The sequence below is a fragment of the Carcharodon carcharias genome, chromosome 2 (assembly GCF_017639515.1).
Source record: "Carcharodon carcharias isolate sCarCar2 chromosome 2, sCarCar2.pri, whole genome shotgun sequence".
Classification (NCBI taxonomy): Eukaryota; Metazoa; Chordata; class Chondrichthyes; order Lamniformes; family Lamnidae; genus Carcharodon; species Carcharodon carcharias.
The window spans coordinates 92554020-92577675 of record NC_054468.1 but is presented as its reverse complement, the minus strand read 5'-3'; the positions used below and the strand labels follow the sequence as shown (position 1 = coordinate 92577675).

At 42.3% G+C, this 23656-nt stretch overlaps 1 protein-coding gene across 5 annotated transcripts in view; it reads right to left on the bottom strand.

The window, feature by feature from the left end:
• The window catches only part of stk25b (serine/threonine kinase 25b), a 68068-nt gene extending 44803 nt beyond the window's left edge, over positions 1-23265 (bottom strand). Inside the window, exons 1-2 of one of the 5 annotated variants that reach the window (XM_041174786.1) lie at positions 23019-23258; positions 22773-22891 (exon numbers count right to left, since the gene is read on the bottom strand). Coding sequence is in view for 4 of the 5 variants with exons in the window: in XM_041174797.1 (XP_041030731.1) it covers positions 23019-23054 (36 nt within the window). In the remaining variant the exon portion in view is untranslated. Of the gene's footprint in view, positions 1-22772; positions 22892-23018 lie in introns of all 5 variants that reach the window. The other 4 variants (XM_041174797.1, XM_041174804.1, XM_041174773.1 and 1 more) reach the window with 4 other exon arrangements.
• Positions 23266-23656: the final 391 nt, after the last annotated feature.

The following is a 23656-nucleotide window of genomic DNA, read 5'->3' as shown; positions in this document are numbered from 1 at the left end:
TTCTAAACTCCAAAGAATATTGGCCCATTCTATTCAATCTTTCCTCATAGGACAGCACTCTAATTCCAGGAATCAATAGAATGAGAAAAATTATAGAACTTTATCAAATGCCTCTGGAAGTCCGTACAGACAACATCCAGAGACATTCCCTGCCCACCATATTAGTGACCTCCTCAAAAGATTCAATTAGATTTGCCAGGTGTGACCTACCCTTTACAAGTCCATGTCCACGCTCTAATTAATTGATACATTTGACTGTGCTTTGCCACTCTGTCCCTAATGATAGATTCCAGTAACTTCCCTACTACAATTGATGTCATTTAAGCACAGGTATGGAGTCAACTAGTGTTAGGAACTAAAGATAGTTTTGAGTAAGTTATATTTGCATTTGTGGGTGTTAGGAACAAGATATAGCTTTAAGTTTATTTTTTAAAAATGTGTGCCTGGGTTTGGTTTCAGTTTAAGAATTTTTTTTGAGATGGAGCCAGCAAATCTGGAGGCCTGTTTGTACACATGCATTTTTAATGAGGTTTTATGACTCTTAAAGTGAAGAGGTGGTTATCAAGGGGCTAGCAGTTTAGGGAAGTTAAAACAAAAAAAGAGGAAAAAATTGTTGTTACCTAGCAACTGAGGATCAGAGAGACTCACAGATACAGGGAGAGGCAAGAAAAGCAGTTTTTAGTTTCAGTTGGTATGTGTTTACCAGAGTGAAGACAGAAAAGGTCTAAGATTCTCTCTAGCTGGAAATGATGCCAGACTGTTAAGGAACTCATGTGTATTGCTTTAAAGTTAGAATACGCTTTCTGGTTATCACAAGGAAGCTACCAATTGTGCAAGGACTTCTAGTGAATGTTCAGAAGCCTAATGGAAAAGAAGCCTCTCTGCAACTGAACCAGCTCTATCCTTGGTGTGGAAATAGTGGTACCTTTTCACTGGAGTGTTGGGTCTGTAAGGGTATTGCTGGGATAAAAGGGACAGTGAGAGTTTGAATCATTTTTTCCTTAGTGTCTGTTTTGAAATCTTTCCAACCTTTGTGTTGTCTAGTGTAATATAGTTAATGTTTCTTCTTTAATAAATGTTTTACCTTTTTGTTAAAAAGTTAACAGCAGACTCCTGTGAATCTGTTTCAGTAAGTAGCCTCCACTGTTTAAAAAAAGATCTTTAAGGCCAGGTTCCATTCTGGAATCTGACTCGTCCATTAATAACATCAGCTGGGATCATAACACTAGTTTCAGTCTCCCTTATATAATGGAGTGTTATTTGTAATTATCCAATTCCAAAGGCACAATTCTTGAATCCCTGTGCACACAAAAGGTGCTGTGTTTGATTCTCAAGACTAGTTTTAAGTTTTCAATCTTCAGTGCTTAGTTCTTAAAAAAAAAACCTAAAATTAAATTTAAGTATTTCTTGTAGTAGAAGGCATAGAGTACAGTAGCTGGTCCAGTATATAGGGAAAGATGTTCCTGTAATTTCAGAACGTGCATCTCCAAAAGAGAGGGAATGTCACAGAAGTCTATGTGTCACTTAGAAACACAAGGTTCTGCAATCAAGAGAAGTGAAATTTAAGACAGCCCATCAGATACAGCTACCAACATGGTAGCTGAATTTACACAGGAGCAGAGGATTCAGTAGCATCCCTACACATAGAAGGTTAATCACCCTGATGCCTTTCCAAAGGAAGGTGAGCCAGTCACTGCTTCCATGTTAGTTCATAAGGATGATATTGTGAAAATTCTGGAAACAATGCTAATTACAAACATATAAATGTTAACCAGTGCAACAGACTGACCATCTGACTTTGTTATCAGCTATCAAGGTCTAATCCAAAATTTAGATTGCCAATTTATGTCAATCTCAGATACTGATCTCTACTGAAAATTTATAATCCATTAGGGGTTATAACCTCTGTTATTTATTTGTGAAGTAACTTTATCAATTAATTATTTCCACACACACTATTTAAGTTCTGCTAACTATGGTTCTAATGATACTAAACAATTGTTAGTTTATGGCTATGTTGTCTGAGATTACTTCTTTTATAATTGGTAAGAAAATGTAACTTAATTCACTCTGTAGCTTGTGCTAATAAGAATGGGTGGTTGGTTGCAAAAAATAATAAATTTTAAACTGGTAGATGTAAAACAGCTTGCTGGGCCAAACTCAGAGGCATAAACTGAATGGGAAATGCCAGACAAGTTGTTGGCCAGCAGTTGAAGTTTAAGGATTCATCTGCTGCCCTTGATGAATATTCCTGTTTGGGTACTGATTCCAGTAGATTGAACCCCTTACACACACTCATGTCACCTCTGGACTTGACTACCCAAATGCTCTTCTTGCTGATCTCCCATCCTTCATAAATACACATTTGTCCAAAGCTCTGCTGCACAAATCCTGTCCTGCACTAACTACCGTTCACCCACAAGCACAATCATTAGCTGTCTTACAATGAGTATGCTGGCAGACAAGGAACAAGTTCAAAATTATGGTGGCCCTCTAAGGGCAAGCTTGAATATGCCTCATTCTGTCTCTAAAACCTATAAGTTCATCACATGGAATGACATAATATATTTAACAGCAAGTTGAATTACCAGTTAAACAGTTTGTGAGAATGCTTAATAGAGGAATTTTGGCCAGGAAACTGGGCGTGCTTGGTTCAAAGCACTTATGGGATCTTTACATGCATATAAATCACCAGAATAGGCATATGGGGCCTTAATGTAATTTGTTACTCAAAGATTCGTACTTCCTACAATTTAGTGCTCTTGCAGGCTGGATTTTGTACTCAAGTCCTTGACAGGGTTTGAACCCATAAATCAAGTTAAGCTTTGTTGTGTATAAGAAACATACACAAATAGACCGCCTTCAAAAGGTTGTCTGCACACATTTTGGCCAATGTGCAGGATCTAGGATAAAGCCATTAGGATTTGTAATGAAAAGGAGCAATTATTACAGGGAGGGAGTGCACTGACTCACCACTGATCTGTCACCCACGAGGTTCAATGTAATCAGTTATTGGGATCTGAAATTCTTCCCACTCTGCTCCAAAAGCCCTGCAAGCAGTGCCATAAGAGGTCAGATGGTCCTAGCTGGACTCAAGAAGCTTGACACTGTCCAGGACAAAATAGCCTGCTTGATTGGCACCACATCCACAAATATTCATTCCCTCCACCACTGCCGCACAGTAGCAGCAGTGTGTGCCACCTACAAGACGCAATGCAGGAATTCACCAAGACTCCTTAGACAGCACCTTCCAAACCCACGATCACTACCACCTAGAAGGACAAAGGCAGCAGATAGATGGGAACACCACCAACTGGAAGTTCCCCCTCCAAGTCACTCACTGCCCCAACTTGGAAATATATTACCGTTCCTTCACTGTCGCCGGGTCTAAAACCTGGAACTCCCTTCCTAACATCACTGTGGGTGTACCTACACCACATGGACTGCAGCGGTTCAAGAAGGCAGCTCACCACCACCTTCAAGGGCAGTTAGGGATGGGCAATAAATGCTGGCCCAGCCAGCGAAGCCCACATCCTTGAATAAAAAAAACTAGCAGTGGGACGCTGACTAGTACTCTGTGTTGGTAAGCCACACAATTCTTAACTATTTAAACCCCAGAATATCTCAGTACATACCTGGGGGACCCTAGATCTCTGGTCTTGCCAACACACACCCGAGATCTCTGGGTTTAGATAAATCGGCATGTTCCTTAAAAGGTGAGAGTGCACACATGTCTATTTCACAATGCTTGAGACTTAAAGTGATCAAAACCTTCTTTGACTTCTGATGAAAGGTCACAGTCCTGAAACGTTAACCCTGTTTCCCTCTCCAAGATGCTGCCATACCAGCTGAGCATTTCCAGTTATTTATTTATTATAGCAAGAAACTTGGGTCTTGGGATAGCAACCAATTAGAATCATAGAATAATAGTGTAAAAGCCCAGCGCGGGTGCACAGGCTCTTTCGAAGAACAAAACATTTAGTCCCACTCCCCTACTCTTTCCCTACAATCTTTTCTTCAAGTATTTATTCAAGACCCTTTACAAAGCTTTAATGAATCTATTCCCACTGCCCTACTGGGCATGCATTCCAAATTCTGACCACTCATTTGATGATCTTAAGATCAGAGGACCTGGTCAACACAATGTGCACTTCTCAAAAAAGATGGGGACTGAAATTAGTGATGCTTTAATGGATACTTTTGCAAGTTCACTAAAATCAGGAGGATTTGAAAAAAAAACAGCAAGACACACTGTAAACCAGTCAGCTGGAAGGAAAGTTTTTGAAACAATTTTGATAGATCCAGCAGGTGCGGTGAAGGGTTGAAAAGCTCACTTGTTAAAAGTCAATGAGGAAAAAGCCATTATTGTTTGACTAACTTGCTGGGTTTCTTGAAGACAACAGTGACCTGGTAGACAAGGGGATTGTAGTTGATCTGAACAAAGCTCTTCAGAAGGTTTTGAAAATGTTATTATATTTTTAGCAGGTAAAATAAGGATTCTAGGAATAAAAGGTCAAATATGACACTGGATAGGTAAGAGGCTTTCTTTCTACTTTTCATACACATCACCCCAATTTGCTGTTACTATCAACAGTGAATATTGAATATATTTTTGAGGTAACTGGGCTAAAATGTGCAATAACATAACCACTGCATTACCACATTCCTTAGCTTGGGAAGAGAAAAGATGTCCTGTAACCAGCAAATTTTAGGGTGCAATAGTCCATGTGCAGAAATTTCTCAAGATTAATTGTGCTGCATGTTGTTAAGTGTGTGTGTTATTGTGCTCCACCCATACATTCCCAAACAGATCATGGAGGAGGCATAAACTGAGCACCCAGCCACAGGTCTCTATTCAGAACTATCATCCACCAGTGTCCAAATACACAAAATGGTAATTTATTTAAAAATGCTCAACACTGAACAAAAACAATGCTGTTCTGAACTTCACAGATAGGTAAAAGCAAAATACTGCGGATGCTGGAAATCTAGAACAAAAACACCTGGAAAAACTCACAGGTCTGACAGCATCTGCAGAGAGGGATACAGCTGACGTTTCGAATCCGTATGACCCTACATCAGAACTAAGATATATAGAAATGAGATGAAATATAAGCTGGTAAAAGGGGGTAGGACAGGAGAGCTCGATAGGGGGCCAATGATAGGTGGAGGCCAAGAAGAGACTGCCAAAGATGTCATGGACAAAAGGGTGTTGATGGTGGTGATATTATCTAAAGAATGTGCTAATGGGGACATTAAGGGAAGCAAGCTAGTGACAGATGGCCCTAGTGCGGGTGGGGTTGGGGGATGGGAAAGGGATAGAAATGGGCTAAAAAAGGTGGAGATGAAACAATGGATCGAAATAAATTTAAAAATAGGAGGGAAAAGAAAAATTTCTAGCTGTAAAAAAATAAATTGCAAAAAGGGGGATCGGAAAGGGGGTGGGGATGGAGGAGAGAATTCATGATCTGAAATTGTTGAACTCAATATTCAGTCCGGAAGGCTGTTAAGTACCTAGTCGGAAGATGAGGTGCTGTTCCTCCGGTTTGCGTTGAGCTTCAATGGAACATTGCAGCAGGCCAAAGACGGACATGTGGGCATGAGAGGATTGTGTATTGAAATGGCAAGCGACAGGGAGGTCTGGGTTATGCTTGCGGACAGACCGAAGGTGTTCCGCAAAGTGGTCACCCAGTCTGTGTTTGATCTCTCCAATGTAGAGGAGACCGCATTGGGAGCAGCGAATGCAGTAGACTAAACTGAGGGAAGTGCAAGTGAAGCGCTGCTTCGCTTGAAAGGAGTGTTTGGGCCCTTGGATGGTGAGGAGAGGGGAAGTAAAGGGGCAGGTATTGCACCTTCTGCGGTTGCATGGGAAAGTGCCGTGGGAGGGGGTTGAGGTGCAAGGGATGATGGAGGAGTGGACCCGTCCCAGAGGGAACGATCCCTGCGGAAAGCCTCCAGGGGAAGTGAAGGGAAGATGTGTTTGGTGGTGGCATCATGCTCGACTTGGTGGAAATGTCAGAGGATCATCCTTTGAACGTTGAGGGTGGTGGGATGATAAGTGAGGCCAAGAGGAACCCTATCATGGTTCTGGGAGGGAGAGGAAGGTGTGAGGGCGGATGAGCGGGAGATGGGCCGGACACGTCTGAGGGCTCTGTCAACCACCATGGGTGGAAAACCTCTGTTAAAGGAAGACACGTCAGAGGAACTGTTTTGGAAAGTGTCATCATCAGAACAGATGCGACGCAGGCGAAGGAACTGAATGAGATGGAGTCCTTACAGGAAGCTGGGTGTGACAAGCTGTATTTGAGGTGGATGTGGGAGTTGGTAGGCTTGTAATGAATATTGGTGGACAGTCTATCACCAGAAATTGAGACTGAGAGGTCAAGGAAGGGAAGGTTTGTGCCAGTGATGGACCATGTGAAAATGATGGAGGGGTGGAAATTGGAAGCAAAATTAATACATTTTTCCAGATCCAGACGAGAGCATGAAGTGGCACCGAAGCAGTCATCAATGTACCGGAAAAATATCTGTGGGAGGGGGCCTGAGTAGGACTGGAACAACGAATGTTCCACATACCCCATAAAGAGACAGGCATAACTGGGGCCCATGCAAAATTTATTAATTTTGCTTCCAATTTCCACCCCTCCATCATTTTCACATGATCCATCACTGACACTTCCCTTCCCTTCCTTGGCCTTTCAGTCTCAATTTCTGGTGATAAACTGTCCACCAATATCCATTATAAGCCTACCAACTCCCACAGCTACCTCGACTACAGCTCCTCACACCCTGCTTCCTGTAATGACTCCATCCCATTCTCAGTTCCTTCGCATCTGTTCTGATGATGCCACTTTTTATAGCCACACCTTTTATTTGGAGGAAGTGAGGCAAGCCATTTCTTGTTCCAGTCCTACTCAGGCCCCCTCCCACAACTTTCTCCAGTACATTGATGATTACTTCAGTGCTGCTTCATGCTCTTGTCTGGATCTGGAAAAATGTATTAATTTTGCTTCCAATTTCCACCCCTCCATCATTTTCACATGATCCATCACTGACACTTCCCTTCCCTTACTTGGCCTTTCAGTCTCAATTTCTGGTGATAAACTGTCCACCAATATCCATTATAAGCCTACCAACTCCCACAGCTACCTCGACTACAGCTCTTCACACCCTGCTTCCTGTAAGGACTCCATCCCATTCTCAGTTCCTTCGCATCTGTTCTGATGATGCCACTTTCCAAAACAGTTCCTCTGACATGTCTTCCTTCACAGAGGTTTTCCACCCACAGTGGTTGACAGAGCCCTCAACTGTGTCCGGCCCATCTCCCACGCATCTGCCCTCACACCTGCCTCTCCCTCCCAGAACCATGATAGGGTCCCCCTTGTCCTCACTTATCAGCCCACCACCCTCCACGTTCAAAGGATTATCCTCCAACATTTCCGCCAACTCCAGCATGATGCAGCCACCAAACACATCTTCCCTTCACCCCCCCACCCCCCCCCCCCCCACCGCCAGTGGCTTTCCACAGGGATTGTTCCCTCTGAGACACCCTGGTCCACTCCTCCATCACCCCTAACACCCCAACCCCCTCCCACAGCACCTTCCCAAGCAACTGCATAAGGGGCAACACCTGCCCCTGTACTTTTCCCCCCCCATCCTCACCATCCAAACACTCCTTTCAAGTGAAGCAGTGCTTCACTTGCACTTCCCTCAATTTAGTCTACTGCATTCGCTGCTCCCAATGTGGTCTCCTCTACATTGGAGAGACCAAACGCAGACTGGATGACCACTTTGCAGAACACCTTCGGTCTGTCCGCAAGCATGACCCAGACCTCCCTGTCGCTTGCCTTTTCAACACTCCACCCACACGTCCGTCCTTGGCCTGCTGCAATGTTCCAGTGAAACGCAACGCCATCTGGAGGAACAGCACCTCATCTTCCGACTAGGTACTTTACAGCCTTCTGGACTTAATATTGAGTTCAATTTCAGATCATGAACTCTCTCCTCCATCCCCCCCCTTTCCGATCCCCCTTTTTGCAATAATTTATAATTTTTTTACAACAAGAATTTTCTTCTTTTCCCTCCTATTTTTAAATTTATTTCAATTTATTGTTTCATCTCCACATTTTAGCCCATTTCGATCCCTTCCCCCCACCCCACCCACACTAGGGCCATCTGCCACTTAATGTCCCCAATAGCACATCCTTTAGATAATATCACCACCGTCAACATTCCTTTGTCTATGATATCTTTGGCAGTCTCTTCTTGGCCTCCACCTATCACTGGCCCTCTATCGAGCTCTCCTGTCCCACCCCCTACCAGCTTATATTTCATTTCATTTCTATATGTCTTAGTTCTAACGAAGGGTCATACGGACTCGAAACATCAACTGTATCCCTCTCTGCAGATGCTGTCAGACCTGCTGAGTTTTTCCAGGTACTTTTGTTTTTGTCATAGATAGGTCAGTGGGCACATGCAAGGCTGAGTGTAGAAATGAGCCATCACAGAGAACAGGGAATCTCAGTTCGAAACCTGGTCTGTGCTGAATTAGCTGATTTCCCAGTGAAGAAGCTATAAAATGCATCAGCATTTCCCTGGCTTGGGAAATAGAGGGAAAAAAACCATCAACCAGGGATCGTACAGCCAATTCTACTACATTGGAAAGCTGTAGTGTGTAAACTGGGTGCAGGTGTGGTTGGACTGGGGTTAGATGTCTCTCATAATTCAATAACCTACTCCTATCTTGGATTGCATATGAAAAATAAATAGTCATTTGGGTGAGATGCCAATGGACAGCCAGTGGCTGCGAAACTGGACCACAGAACAAGACACGACCCTGTAGAAAGTGTTAAAATTGAGAGAAGGTATTTCACAAAAAAACAGCTCTGGGTTTTTATTTTCAGTAGACACAAGGCCAGTGACAAATGAAATCCAATCCCTAAATGAATCTGCCCTGGGAGGGGGGGAATCACAAATCTTCCAAATCTCCCAGAACAAGGGAGATTTAAAACAGCTGAAGAGTTTACATGAGTTAGCCAGTCCAGGAACAGCTACTCTTCGGTTTTGGCAAGTGGAAAACAGAGCAACACATGCCAGCTTGAAAGAAGTATCATTAGTGCTTATCTCTATCTCTAATCCTTCATGGTTTGAAAATCAGTCTTTTATATAGACAAATAGTTGAAAAGTAGTCAAAAGAAGGGTGGGGCTGACTAGGGACCAAAAGTAAAGATTTCTTTTGAAGGCAGAGAGCATGGTTAAGGGACTAAATACACCCATCTTCGCTGGTGAAGAAAACTCTGCCAATATACCAGTAAAGGAGGAGGCAAAAATGTTGGGATAGTATAAAATAAGAAAAAAATAGTAATTAAAAAGCTGGCAGTCCTCAAAGTAGAATAGCCACCTGGTCCAGTTAGGTTACATCTAGTAATGGCGAACAGTTGTTTTTCATATGGAAAAAAAGACCATAAGAAGTGGTGGCAAGAGTACATCATATGTCCGTATTCTATACGATTATGACTGATCTTCAGCTTCCACTCCACTTTCCCACCAACTCGCCATATTCCTTGATTCCCTGAGACCCCAAAAATCTTGTCCATGTCAGCCTCAAATATCTTCAGCAATGGAGCATCCACAACCCTCTGGGATAGAGAATTCCAAAGATTCACAACCCTTTGAATGAAAAAATTTCTCCTCATTTTAGTCCTAAATGATCAGCTTCTTATCCTGAGACTGCGATCCCATGTTCCAGATTCCTCAACGAGGGAGAACAACCTCAGTGTCTTCCCAGTCAAGCCCCTTCAGAATCTTTTATGTTTCAATGAAATCACCTCCTATTCTTCTTAATTCCAGAGAGTATAGGCCCAAATAACTAGCCTCTCATCATAGGACAACCCTCTCCTCCCAAAAATCAATCTAATGAACCTTCGCTGTACACTGCCTGCAGTGTAAATATATCTTTTCCTAAATATTGAGATGAAAACAGTGCACAGTATTCCGCAAGCATGACCCAGACCTCCGTGTCACTTGCCATTTCAACACTCCACCCTGCTCTCATGCTCACATGTCCATCCTTGGCCTGCTGCATTGTTCCAGTGAAGCTCAACGCAAACTAGAGGAGCAGCACCTCATCTTTCGACTAGGCACTTTACAGCCTTCTGGACTGAATAGTGAGTTCAACAATTTTAGACCATGAACTCTCTCCTCCATCCCCACCCCCTTTCCGATCCCCCCCTTTTCCCAATAAATTATATAGATTTTTCTTTTCCCACCTATTTCCATTATTTTAAATGTATTTCCATCCATTATTTTATCTCTACCTTTTAGCCTATTTCGATCCCTTCCCACCACCCCACCCCCACTAGGGCTATCTGTACCTTGCTCGTCCTGCTTTCTCCCCTTAATGTCACCTATTAGCACATTCCTTAAATATCACCACCTTCAACACCTCTTTATTCTATTGTCTATGACATCTTTTGGCTATTTCCACCTATCAGTGGCCCTCTATCCAGCTCTACCTGTCCCATCCCTCCTTAAACCAGCTTATATTTAACCTCTTTTCTATTTTTCCTTAGTTCTGTTGAAGAGTCATACAGACTCAAAACGTTAACTGTGTTCCTCTCCGCAGATGCTGTCAGATCTGCTGAGCTTTTCCAGATATTTTTATTTTTGTTTTGGATTTCCAGCATATGCAGTTTTTTGCTTTTAGCACAGTATTCCAGGTGTGGTCTCTGTACAATTGTAGTAAGACTTCCTTATTCTTGTACTCCAAACCCCTTGCAATAAAGAACAACATGGTATTTGCCTTTCTAATTGCTTGCTCTCCTGTACCTGAATGCTAAATTTCTGTGTTGCTTGTGCAAGCACATTCAAGACCCTCAGAACATGATTTACAAGGGGGTGCTTTCTTAAAAGCCTTAAAAATATTCTGCTTTTCTATTATGATCAAAGTGAACGATCTCACACTTTTCCACTTTATAATCCATCTTCAACCCTGTTGCCCACTCAATCTGTCTATATCTCTGTCCTCCTCACAGCTTACATGCCCACCTAACTTTTTATCGTCAGCAAACTTAGATACTTTACTCTCGGTCTCTTTGTTTAAATCATTAATATAGATTGTAAATAGATGAGGCCCCAGCACCGATCCTTGCGACATTCATAACAGCCTGCCAACTTGAAAATGACCCATTTATCCCTTCTCTTTGCTTCCTCTAGCAATCCTCTTTCCAGGCTAATATATTACCCTCAACTCCATGAGCCCTTATGTTGTACAGCACCTTATTGAATGTCTTTTGAAAATCCAGGAATAGTACATCTGCTCATTCCCCTTTATTTACCCTACATCCTCAAAAACAAATAATTTTGTCAAACATGATTTCTCTTTTGTAAAAGCATGGTTCTCTGTCTGATCATAATATGATTTTCTAATTGCATTGATTAGACTTAGTAATACATTCCAGCATTCCCTGATAACTAATGTCAGGCTAACTGGCCTGTAGTTCTCCGTTTTAACCCTCCCTCCTTTCTTGAAGGTTGGTGTTACATTTGCTAACTTCCAATCAGCGGGGACGGTTCTAGAATGTAGGGAATTTTGGCAAATCAAAACCAATACGTGCCTCTTAGAATTTTAGGATGTAGGCAACCAGGCCCTGGGGATTTGCTATTTTTTAGTCCCTTAAGTTTCTCCAATACTTTTCCTCTGCTGAAAATAATTACCATAAGTCACTCGTTCTAATGAGCCCCTTGCTTAACCCTCTGTTTGGAATGTCAGATGTGAACAAAGACAAAAATATTTGTTCAAGTCTCTGCCATTTCCTCATTCCTCATGATAATTTCTCCTGTCTCTGCCTCTAAGGGATTAATGTTTACTTTGGCTACTGCCCTTTGTATATGCTTGTAAAAGCACTAACTAACTGTTTTTATAAAATATTCCTGGCTAGTTTACTCTCATTCTTTTTTCCCTTTTAAAAATCAAATTTTTGGTTTCCCTTTGCTGGTTTCTAAAACACTGCCAATCCCCAGTTTATTACTGTTCTTTGCAACATTATAAGTCTCATTTAACCTAATACTATCCTTAACTTCCCCAGTAAGCCACAGACGGATCTTTCTTGCTAAGTTTTTTTGTTTAAATGGAACGCATCTTTATTGAACATGATTACTTTTAGTCCATTTGCCTAAACAACTTTAGCCAGCTCCCCCCATTATAACCACATAATTGGCTTTGTTTTATGTTTAAGATTCTTGCTTGGGACCTGAGTGTTTCGCTTTCAAAAAAATTCAATTGTATTTATGATTAACTTTAGGATTACTAATAAACTCATTGCCTCATTACACAGTAATTGATCTAAAATAGCTTTATCTCCCTAGTTGGTTTCACAATGTATTTTTCAAAGAAACTGTCCTGAAAGCATTCTGCTAATTTATCTTCGACCACTTTTGCCAATTTGATTGGTTCAGTCTATATAAGATTAAAGTCCCCTAGAATTATTATATTGCCTTTGCTCCAAGCTCCATTGAGTATTGCTGAAAAAAGAGACATGCTGCCTTTTGCTTAATGTTCTGCCCAACAGTATAACTACTGTTCGGGTGCCTCTAAATTATTCCCACTTGCATTTTCTGACCCTTGTTATTCCTACTCTCCCCCCAAGGTCCTTTCTCACCAATGCTCTTATGTCATCACTTACTACTCAGGCTTCCCCTCCCCTTTTCCATTCTGTCTGTTGAAATTCTGTGTTTCCACAATATTTATTTGTCAACCTTGGTCATCTTGTAGCCATGTCTCTGTAACCTTGGTCACCTTGTAGCCAAGTTTCTGTAAAAGCAATTAGACTGAAATCATTTTTCCCTATCTGCGCCATTAGTTCATCTATCTTTTCATGTAAATACACAAAACATTTGCAATGAGTCTTTAATTTAATTTTTTCCCGATCATTATTTGCATGAATCTTATTCGCTGATGCCCCATTACTGTTGACCTCTCTGCTTTCTCCACTTGTTTTTATCCAAACCGTTAGACTGTTCTCTTGTTCCGACTTTTCTCCATAAATTTCTAAATCTCCTTCACTAGAATCCTCCCCTGACTCTTTCAGTTTAAAGCTCTAACTATAGACTAGTTATATTGTTCACCAGGACACTGAACCCAGACTGGAACAGCTCCTTCTTTCCCAAATACTGATGCCAGTGCCCTACAAATCAAAACCCCTTCTTCCCACATCACTCTTTGAGCCATCTGTTTAATTTTCTTATCTGCTTAACCTTATGCCAATTTGCAGGTGGTTTAGGTAAGAATCCAGCCATCTGTTTAATTTTCTAATCTGCTTAACCTTATGACAATTTGCAGGTGGTTTAGGTAAGAATCCAGATAATTACATTCGAGGTTCTGTGTTTTGAACAACTCAAACTCTCAGTAGATCATTCCAAGTTCTATGTTGTTGGTTCCTGCACCACTATGACAACTGTATCCTCTCCCTCCAAGTTTGTCTCCAGCCACAAATTGTCATACCTGTGACACCGGGCAGGCAACACAACCTTTGGAGATCCCGATCATGATTGTGAACCGACTAGACCGTCCCGTCACTACTACATTCCTCTTGACATTCCCGCTTTAATGGCATCCTACACTAAAGGTGCTATGGTCAGTTTGCTCATCCACCTTGCAGCCCTTGTTCTCATCTACAGTCGCAAGCACCTCATACTTACCCTGTTGGTCAAAGTCAAGGAATGAGGCTTCCCCATCAGGATGGCAGTATACTCGTGTGCTCCAGGTATCAGTATTAGGATCACTGCTCTTCTTGATATATATTGATGTAAAATTAATGTATAAATATATGTAAATGGCCTGGACTGCAGTACACAAATCAAAGAATTCAGCGCATAAGGAGGCCATTTGGCCCATTGTGTCTGTGCTGACTCTGAAGGAGCAATTCACCTAGTGCCACTCCCTTGCGTTCACTCTATAGCCCTGCACATTCTTCCCTTCCAGATAAACAATCCAATTCCCTCCTGAATGTCTCGATTGAACCTGCCTTCAACACCCTCTCAAGCAATGCATTCCAGATCCTAACCACTCGCTGTGTGAAAATGTTTTTCTTCATGTTGCTATTGTTTCTTTTTCCAATTACCTTAAATTGGTGCCCTCTCATTCTCAATCCTTACACCAACTGGAACAGTTTTTCCCTATCTGCTCTGTCCAGATCTGTCATGATTTTGACTATCTCTATCAAATCTCCTCAACAGGACACAATTTCAAAGTTTTAAAGATTGCAGATGGTAAGAAACTGGAAATGTAGTAAATAAGCAGGCAAACAGTAACAGTCTTCAGGAGGACGGACAGACTGGAGGAATGGGCAGATGAAACTGAAGTGATACATTTTAGAAGGAAGAATGAAGAGCGGCAATATGAACTAAATGGTATAATTTCAACGGAGTTGCAGGAACAGCAAGACCTGGGGGGGTCTCAAATATTTGAAGATCGCAGGACAAATTAAGGCGGCTGTTAAAACAAAGGCACATGGACTCCCTGGCCTTATTAACTGGGGCACTGAATACAAAAGCAAGGAAGTTAGGCTAAATCTTTATAAACCACTGGTTAGGCCTCAGTGGGAATGTTTTGTTTATTGCTGGGTGCAAGGTTGAGGATGCAGAAGTGATTTTTTAAAATAGTACCAGGGATAAGAGACTAAGTTATGTGGAGAAGCTGGGGTTGTTCTCCACAGAGTAGATTAAGAAGATTTGATAGAGATGTTCAAAATCATGAATAGTTTGATAGAGTAAGGAGAAACTGTGGGGCTATGGAGAAAGAGCAGGGGATTGAAGTTAATTGCATAGCTCTACCAAAGAACTAGCATAAGCACGATGGACCAAATAGCTGTCTCTGAGCTGCAACATTCTATGATTTACCACATGCCCCTTGCCAGATCTGGAATCAGTTCAGCTCACTCAATGAGATCACTGGTAGCATGAAGGTTATAAAACAGCAAAATATTCTCTGTCTCTCTTATTCTCAGACACTCTTTCAACCCACAATGGGGTGGGAGCAATATACAATGAAAAACAGCAATCACTGAGCATGTAGCAGGGATCACTGATTCTTCTTCTAGGGAATGGTGCCTGGAACAAATGGAATGATATGTAATATTGCCTCTATCCTGTATGGACTGGTACATATATTGGCCAGGGATAATTCTGAGCTGTAATAAAATTACAGGGTCCTCTTGGATGCATCTATTATAAGCTGCTCAAGGTTCACTTCTATCCTCTGAGCCCATCAATCTATTACAGATTTGAAACCATCCCCTAGTCAACAGTTTTTGCTGTATAGTGTAGTGATGCAGAGGCTTGCAAAAGGAAGAATCACAGCAGTCTGTCAGGAATTGACAACAAAGCAAATATAATGTTGAACCACAGCAAACAATCAGTAACTTCTGCTATTCTAAGCACCCTAAAACTAGTATAGTATTGGAAGGCAATTACCCAACCTAATGGACAGTATCATGCATCTCAAACTTTATTTACAATCTTACTTGCGCAGAATAATGCACAGTACCACGTGGCAAGAGTTTTAAATTTTACCTGGATATCTCTCAGTCAGACTTGCCTTTAAAGCCAAGGATATTCCTTGCCTTTAAAGCCAAGGATATTCCTTGCCTTTAAAGCCAAGGATATTCCTTGCCTTTAAAGCCAAGGATATTCCTTGCCTTTAAAGCCAAGGATATTCCTTGCCTTTAAAGCCAAGGATATTCCTTGCCTTTAAAGCCAAGGATATTCCTTGCCTTTAAAGCCAAGGATATTCCTTGCCTTTAAAGCCAAGGATATTCCTTGCCTTTAAAGCCAAGGATATTCCTTGCCTTTAAAGCCAAGGATATTCCTTGCCTTTAAAGCCAAGGATATTCCTTGCCTTTAAAGCCAAGGATATTCCTTGCCTTTAAAGCCAAGGATATTCCTTGCCTTTAATCGAATCTAACAAGTTTGAGTGCCCATTGCAGGAGACCCTGACATTGGGAGACTATGGCAATTTGGTGCTACTAAACTAGAAAAGTTCACGTAACTTCCCCATTAACTTGTTGAATCACATCAGACTCCATTAGAAAAATATACCCTTACTTATAACACCATTATAGGAAAGTATTAAAACAGGTTTGCCACATTAATTTAGCCTGTGATCGACTCTATCAACATATGATTCAGTCTGCTCCTGTTCCATTGAGCCAGTCCCCTCTCACCTTGTTCTTAGTTTTTCTACTTTTGTCCATCTCCACATATTGACATCTCTGGATCTTCTAATGCCTATCACTATTTAAGAAATTTTGGGTTCACAACAGCATTCTGAATACATGCAGCCACAGTGCTGACTGTGATATAGATCACTCACTGGGGTGCACCAGCGTTAGGATGAAGTTTATTTATTCAATTGCCGTCCTTGTATCATCGTGAGGCATACTGCCTAACCAGACAAAACCCAACAGTTCCTTGACTCAATTGAACAGGCGCTCTCTGATATTCCTACACAGAGTACAGAGGTGGAATGGAACCTACTCCAAGACACCATCTACAATACTGCACTGTCAACAAGAGTGAAAGATTGCTGACTGGTTCAAGGCTAAAATCACTGTGATGGCTCCTGTCATTGAAGCTAAGTGATCCCATCTCCTCATTTACAAGAGAGATCTGAGTGAGAATATTCAGAATGCACTATGAGTCACTCAAAATCCAACAGACTGCTTGGTGGTGCGCCACTAACTATTGATTACAACTTTGCCAGAATAGCCAAATGTCCTTTAACACATGGAATGCTAAGTGCATGTATGAAGGGATAAAAAAGGCAACACATCCATCAGCAAAGAAAACATCTCCATTGAAAACAAAGGCAGGGGAGGTCATCAAGGACTCATCAGTGCAGGCTTGATGGGTCAAATGGCCTCCTTCAGCACTGTAAAGATACTGTGACCGCCATAAACAGTTGGAGAGATGGGTGGAGCACTACCTTGAGTGGTATTCTCGGGAGAATGTAGTCACCAAGGAAGTTCTAGACACTACAAAATGCCTGTTTGTCATGGCAGAGATAGATAGCGGACCCACAGTGGAGGTGCTTAGAAAAGCCATTGACACGCTTACCATAGGCAAAGCTGCAAGTGATGATGCTTATCGTCTGAACTCACCAAGCACGGGAAAATCGGCACTCCTGCAGTATCTGCACAAATTTATTTGTCTCTGCTGGAGGGAGGACACTGCCCCAGGATATGCGTCATCCAAAGATCGTGACCCTGTACAAGGACAAGGGTGACTGCAGCGATTGCAACAACTATTGAGCCATCTCCCTGCTGAGCATCATGGGAAAAGTATTAGCCGTGGGTGCCCTTGTCAGATTGCAGACAACATATGCCAGGCAAAGAGCAGATGGGCCAAATCAATCCAGGATCATCTTCAGCTATCTCTTCCTACTCTCTTTGTAGAGGATAGAAAGTGAAGAACGGAGCTCCATTTTATGATGGCACAATGATGTTAATGCTGGAAATATAAAATATAAACAGAAAGAGTTGGAAATATTCAGGTAGGGCAGCATAAGTAGAGAAAGAACCTGTTTCTCTATCTACAGATGCTGCCTAATCTGAGTATTTCTGGCATTTTCTGTCCACCATAACTTGGAATTATTTATAACAAATGGGAAATCTTACACCTACACACACTTCCTGTTTTCAAGAACTTACTGCTTATTTTCAGTTCTTTGTGTCAGCTTTTACTCTATGAATTCCTGTATCCATGATGATAACGAAAGTTGCTGAAGTGACTTCTCATGCTGTAATGATATTCCCCTGCCAGTGGTGGTGTTTGGAGCCTCTTGGTTTTGTATCTGCAGTTCCTCACCCTGTACTGCAGAAAAGCCTCTATACTCTAACCAATGCTATTTCCCTGTTTCTCAAATTGCCCTCGGTGTTGCAATGTAACTAAGTATTATATAAAAATCAAGGTTATCATGCACAAATAAGGGACAGAACTTTGACTTTAAAATGAGAACAGACATACATCCGTCACTGGCTCAATTATCCTCCATCCTCTAACCCCACTTCACTTGAAAACTACACTCGGTTTTGACTCCCTGTCTGCAATGCCAGGGGGAGACTGATTAGTAATCACTATTCTTTGCCATTTTACTCAGAGGGGTGACATCACATGCAGAAAGGCATTTCAGGATGATTTCGTAGCCAGGAGAGAAAAGTTCAGGCACTTTACAGCAGTAGCCTGCTTATCACTTTAGATTACAGCTGGAAATCCCTCCCCAGCATCTGTTATTACTTATAATCTATACTGGGAGATATCACCTGATGCTGCTTACAGTAACACAAAAAATATGCCTTTTATATGGACATGAATATCATAGTAAGGTACAAGTTTTTCATCTGCTAAGGCACACATATATACTTCCCCTCTAAGACAAGTTCTAAATGCCGTGCCTTCTTGAGGTCAATTGGAGGCTAACTGCTCTTGAGCAGTTCTTGATCAATTAGAGGTCAGGGAGCCAGAAGATAATGACTGGATTTTTTTTAAAAAAAAGCCTGGCACTAAAATTTAGCAAGGTAATATGTATGGTGCAAAACACTCATGTCAAAATCTTTACATATTTGAGTTTGATTTCATTTCATTTGAGGTTCTAACTACATATTTTGTGGTATTGTGCTGATACTGACTGCTCTACTTGTCACTGATGAACAGGATTCACAGGTTACAACTAATAATGGCATTGCAACCATCTTACTGGTTAAACTGAGAAATAAATCAGCGAGTCAGTAACTGGAAGATTCCTATCCCCTTTTCAACATTGGTGCCTGGCATTATGACATGATATGACAGTTGTTTCGTCATCATTTGCAATTAGATTATCAGATGATTGAGGACTGAAATCACCTGCCTCCATGAAGTAAATACAAAACAGAAAAATTAAGGTAATATTGACCAACAACTTATTCTCATATTCTTTAGGATTGTGGCACAGTGGCATTGTCACTGGACTAGTGATCTAGAGACCCAGGGTAATGCTCTGGGGACCTGGGTTTGAATCCTACCAAGGCAGAGTTTAAACTCAAAAATCTGGAATTAACAGTCTAATAATAACCATTGTCAATTGTCGTAAGAGCTCATCTGGTTCACTAATGCCCTTTAGGGGGGAGAAAATCCACCATCCTTACCTGGTCTAGCCTACATGTGTCTCCGCAGAATGTGGTTGACTCTTAAAATGTCCTCTGGGATGGGCAATAAATGCTAGTTTAGCCAGCGATGCCAACATTCCATGAACAAATTAAAAAGTTCTGTTATAAGGAAAATGAAGAACTTACGTGAAATTATGAACAAATTTTTCACTCAGATGAGTGGCTTGGTTAAAGGGGAGCAATTCTACAATTAAAAGCTCAAAAACTGATTTAAAATGGAAGGTGCTGTTAGATGAGTTAACAATAAGACCATAAGAGAATAAAGAGAAGTATATCTACTGCTGCTCTGATCCAGCTTTTGTTTGCATTCCAAACCAGCATTGTCCAATGTGTTAGCCACTATTGGCAATCCAGATGTAGCTAATTGCATTTTTGATTCGAAAATGAGTTAGAAACAGTTGCTGGATGCATGATTTCAACATTCATATTTGCATGGTTCATAAGCAAGTGAATGTTAGCATTTTACCAACAAACTCCGAAAAAGATCAAGGCGAAAGGCAGAATGTGCATGTACGTTTTTGATTGTTGCGTGCTTTAATTCCTCAGTTACTGCTTATTGGTCATCACCTAAAGTGGTATGAAAAGCGGATGAAAGTGCCAGACTTCAGCACCATGGAAACACCAACAACATTGTATGGAAAGAGGAGCTGTCACCACAGCCAGGTTAACTGCTCCAAGCCAGCAATAGAAAGCCTAGCCAATAGAGAGCAGCTCCAACAATGTACGTCATAACAAAGGCCAAGGAGTGGGTCTCCCATGTCTTGTGCAAGTCAAAATTCCAGGCAATCATTCTGCCAAAATCAAAATACTGGCTGGGCGGAAACTCATAAGTTGCACTAAGATACGGTGTGTCTGTTAAATTCATACCAGGATTCCAAGCTCTGGCAAAAGAGTGGAACTGCAAAGTTTAGCATTGGATGACGGCAGATGTTTGCTAAGGAAACATATACAAGTACGCGATAGATAATGCATTTTCTAATACAGTGACATTATTACACGTGGCTAAAACAATATTGCTGGTACTACATCTGCAGTGATTTCTAATGTACAACAATGCTCGAAAAGGAAACATATAACAAGCAAAGGGAAACATTCAAAAGCAATGCCCTTTGATGCATCTTACCCTGAAAAAGAAATCCAGATGTTTATTTAGGAATGCAACAACGATAGATTCCAGGCTCTCTCATCTACTAGTGGCTGCCATTAATGCCCTCTCTTTCTTTCCATCCATAATGATTAGGCACTGATACCAGTGATTGTATCTGACTGTTTCAATAAGGGTCAATCTGAACTACATCCTCCAAGTTGCAGTATTTTAAACACAAAGTTACATTGCCCAATCACTATTTCTTGATTTCTCTCTTTAACCTTGGTGCATTGCAGTATAGTGCTAACATCTGTCTCATCGCCATCATGGGCTGGAATATTCAGCTAAGTTAGATGTGGCATTGGCAGCACACATGGCTCTGAGATGACAAGTCCAAAGCACGATAGGCATACAAGTCCACCTTGATCAGTTGATTGATTGCAGAACGGTTCTGCCAATTCACATGTACTTTCATTTTTTCCCCTGTAGTCCAGTTGGTCATGTTGTCTCTTCAAGCCCCTCTACCAGGTCACATACAAGTGATTGAAAAGGAAGATATGAATGCTGCTGCTCTTAATGGTGCCATCCAGAATATCTGAAGCATTTCTGCTGTGCTTACCTTCTTTCAAGTGCCTGTAAAAGCTGCTTCAGGCATATGTAACAAACTAGTCTGATTAAACATCCAGTTCACCATTGCTGGCTTTTCAACATCATGGTTTCAATGTTGATGCTGCTGGCCCTGGGCTTTGCTGATGATAGGTTACAGATCTGAAATTTTAACTATTTCTCTCTCCACAGATGCTGCCAGATCTGTTGAGTGTTTCCAGCATTTTTTGCTTTTATTTCAGATTTTTCTTTACCATTTATTATTGCATCTTACAAGCTGGTAAACAAAATCATGGAGAAGTAGCACCTGAAATTCCCTGACAGCCGGCATTAAGTTGTCTTGAACCATAAGCCTTGGCTCCTGACCTAATGATGAACAAATGTAGAAACCAGCAGAAAAGCAGAGCTGATCATGGTCAGCACATACATTGTAGGAGAAGCCTCTACCACAATCACAGCAAGATGACCCAATAGTCAGACTCCCGCATAAGAACATTTTGTTACAAACTGCTGATACATTTGGATTTGTCCAAAAGAAAATGTCCACAGCTCCCTTGGTTCTAAGGCACTGGAATGAATTTATTACCTTTTATCAAATTAGCTTTATGCAGTGCTAATTAAAAAACACCTCAGTTTTTGCCACAGGATTAGTACAAACATATCAGTCAGGCTATTTCAAATAAAAAAAGGTTTCCAACCGACACCGATATCTTATTGTAAAACTCCATTTTACAACAAAAGGATGGATTCATCTTTTTGTGTGGGTATGAGAAAGGGTGCTTTTATTTTTATTAATTCATGGGGAGTGGGCACAGCTGGCAAGACAAGCAATCACTGCCTTCGAGAAGATGGTGGTGAGCTGTCTTGAATTGCTGCAGTCCATGTGGTGTAGTTACACCCACAAGGCTGTTAGGGAGGGAGATCCAGAATTTTGACCCAACAAGTGAAGGAATGACAATATAGTTTCAAATCAGGATTGCGCGTGGCTTGGAGGGAAACTTGCAAGTGGAGGTGTTCCCAGCTTTGTCCTTCCAAATGATAGAGGTCGCAGGTTTGGAAGGTGCTGTCAATGAAGCAAGGTGCTGCACTGCATCTTGTAAATAGTACACATTGTGTGGGAGTGGTAGAGGGAGTGAATGTTTAATGTGGCGGATGGGTGCCAATCTAGCAGGCTGCTTTGTCCTGGATGGTGTTGAGTTTCTTGAGTGTTGTTGGAGTTGCACTTATTCAGGCAAGTGAAAGTATTCCATCACACTCCTGAATTGTGCCTTGTAGATAGCGGACAGGCTTTGGGGAATGAGCTGAGTTACTCGCCACAGAAATCCCAGCCTCTGCCCTGCTCTTGTAGCCAGTGCTTGTATGGTTGGTCCAATTAAGATTCTGGTCAATGGTAACCCCCAGATGGTGCAGGATTGAAAAATGGCATCACTATTAAGTATGTGGAGAAAGCGTTTAGACTCTCATATTGGAGGTGGTCATTGCATGGCACTTGGGCAGCACAAATGCCACTTATCAGCCCAAGCCTGAATGTCATCCAGGTCTTGCTGCACATGGGCACAGGCAGTTGCAGTATCGGAGGAGTGGTGAATGGCACTGAACACCTTGCAATCGTCAAACATCCCCACTGCTGGCCTTATGAAGAAACTGAAGATGGTTGGGCCTGGGGCACTACCCTGAGGAACTCCTGCAACATTGTCCAGGGACTGAGGTGACTGACCAACAACCACGACCATCTTCCTTTGTGCTTGCTATGACTTCTAACCTGTGGAGACGTTTCCCCCCCCCTTCTCCCCCCCCCACCCCCCGACTCCCATTGACTTCAATTTTAGGAAGGTTCCTTGAAGCCACACTTGATCAAGTGGGCAATACCAACTCACACGTCAATCAGAGAATCCTTCGAGGGTGACGACAGGGCTGGTCCAACCCTGAGCACCTGCCACCAAGAATGTGAACACATGGAAGCGACCTCGCGCTGATGGGCATCTCATTGACATGACTGAAAGGGAAGGAGAGTCATCTGTATTTTTTTTTGAAGTAAGAGGGTGGGGAGGAGAGAAATAGAGGGGAAAAAACCCAGGGCCAGCCACATCCAATAAAATGCCAGCAGCTGCCCCTGCTCCTACCTGTATACTGAAGTCTCGAATGTGAGCCATTTCCATGGGTGCCAGTCAGGCAGTGCTAATGCTCTCTGAGGGTGTAGGTTACAGCACAGCCTTTATAAGCAGGCCCAGGGGGACATTACCGCCTCCAAAGGCCGCCCGGAGCCTCCGCAAACGCCGATCAGCCCCTCACTGTTTGGGTCTCCAGCTCGCCCGCTGCCCGCTCACCGCGCAGACGCGGCCCCGTGCCGCGGCGCACGCCGGCGCTTGGAGTCCTCCAGCCCGGCGCGGCCGCCCGCGCAGCCCGCGGACTCCGGGCGGGGAGGACTACAGCTCCCGGCCTGCTCCGCGTGGCGCGCAGGTTCCGGTCTGAGCTGGCTGGCGTCACTCCGCACAGCCGCAGTCTGTCCGACTGTCAATCACCCGGAGAGCGCAGGAGCCCCGCCCCCCCCGCGGGACAATCTCAGCTGGAGAGCAACAACAACAACAACTGGCAATTAGACAGCACCTTATCACAAGGAACTTCACAGGAGCCTTATCAGACAACAATTGATGTCCAATCACATCAGGAATGAAAAACACAGCAGAGATTAGAAAACCAGTTAACAATTAGAGACTGGAATAATATTCTTAATAATATTCTTAATCTCTATGCCTTCTAA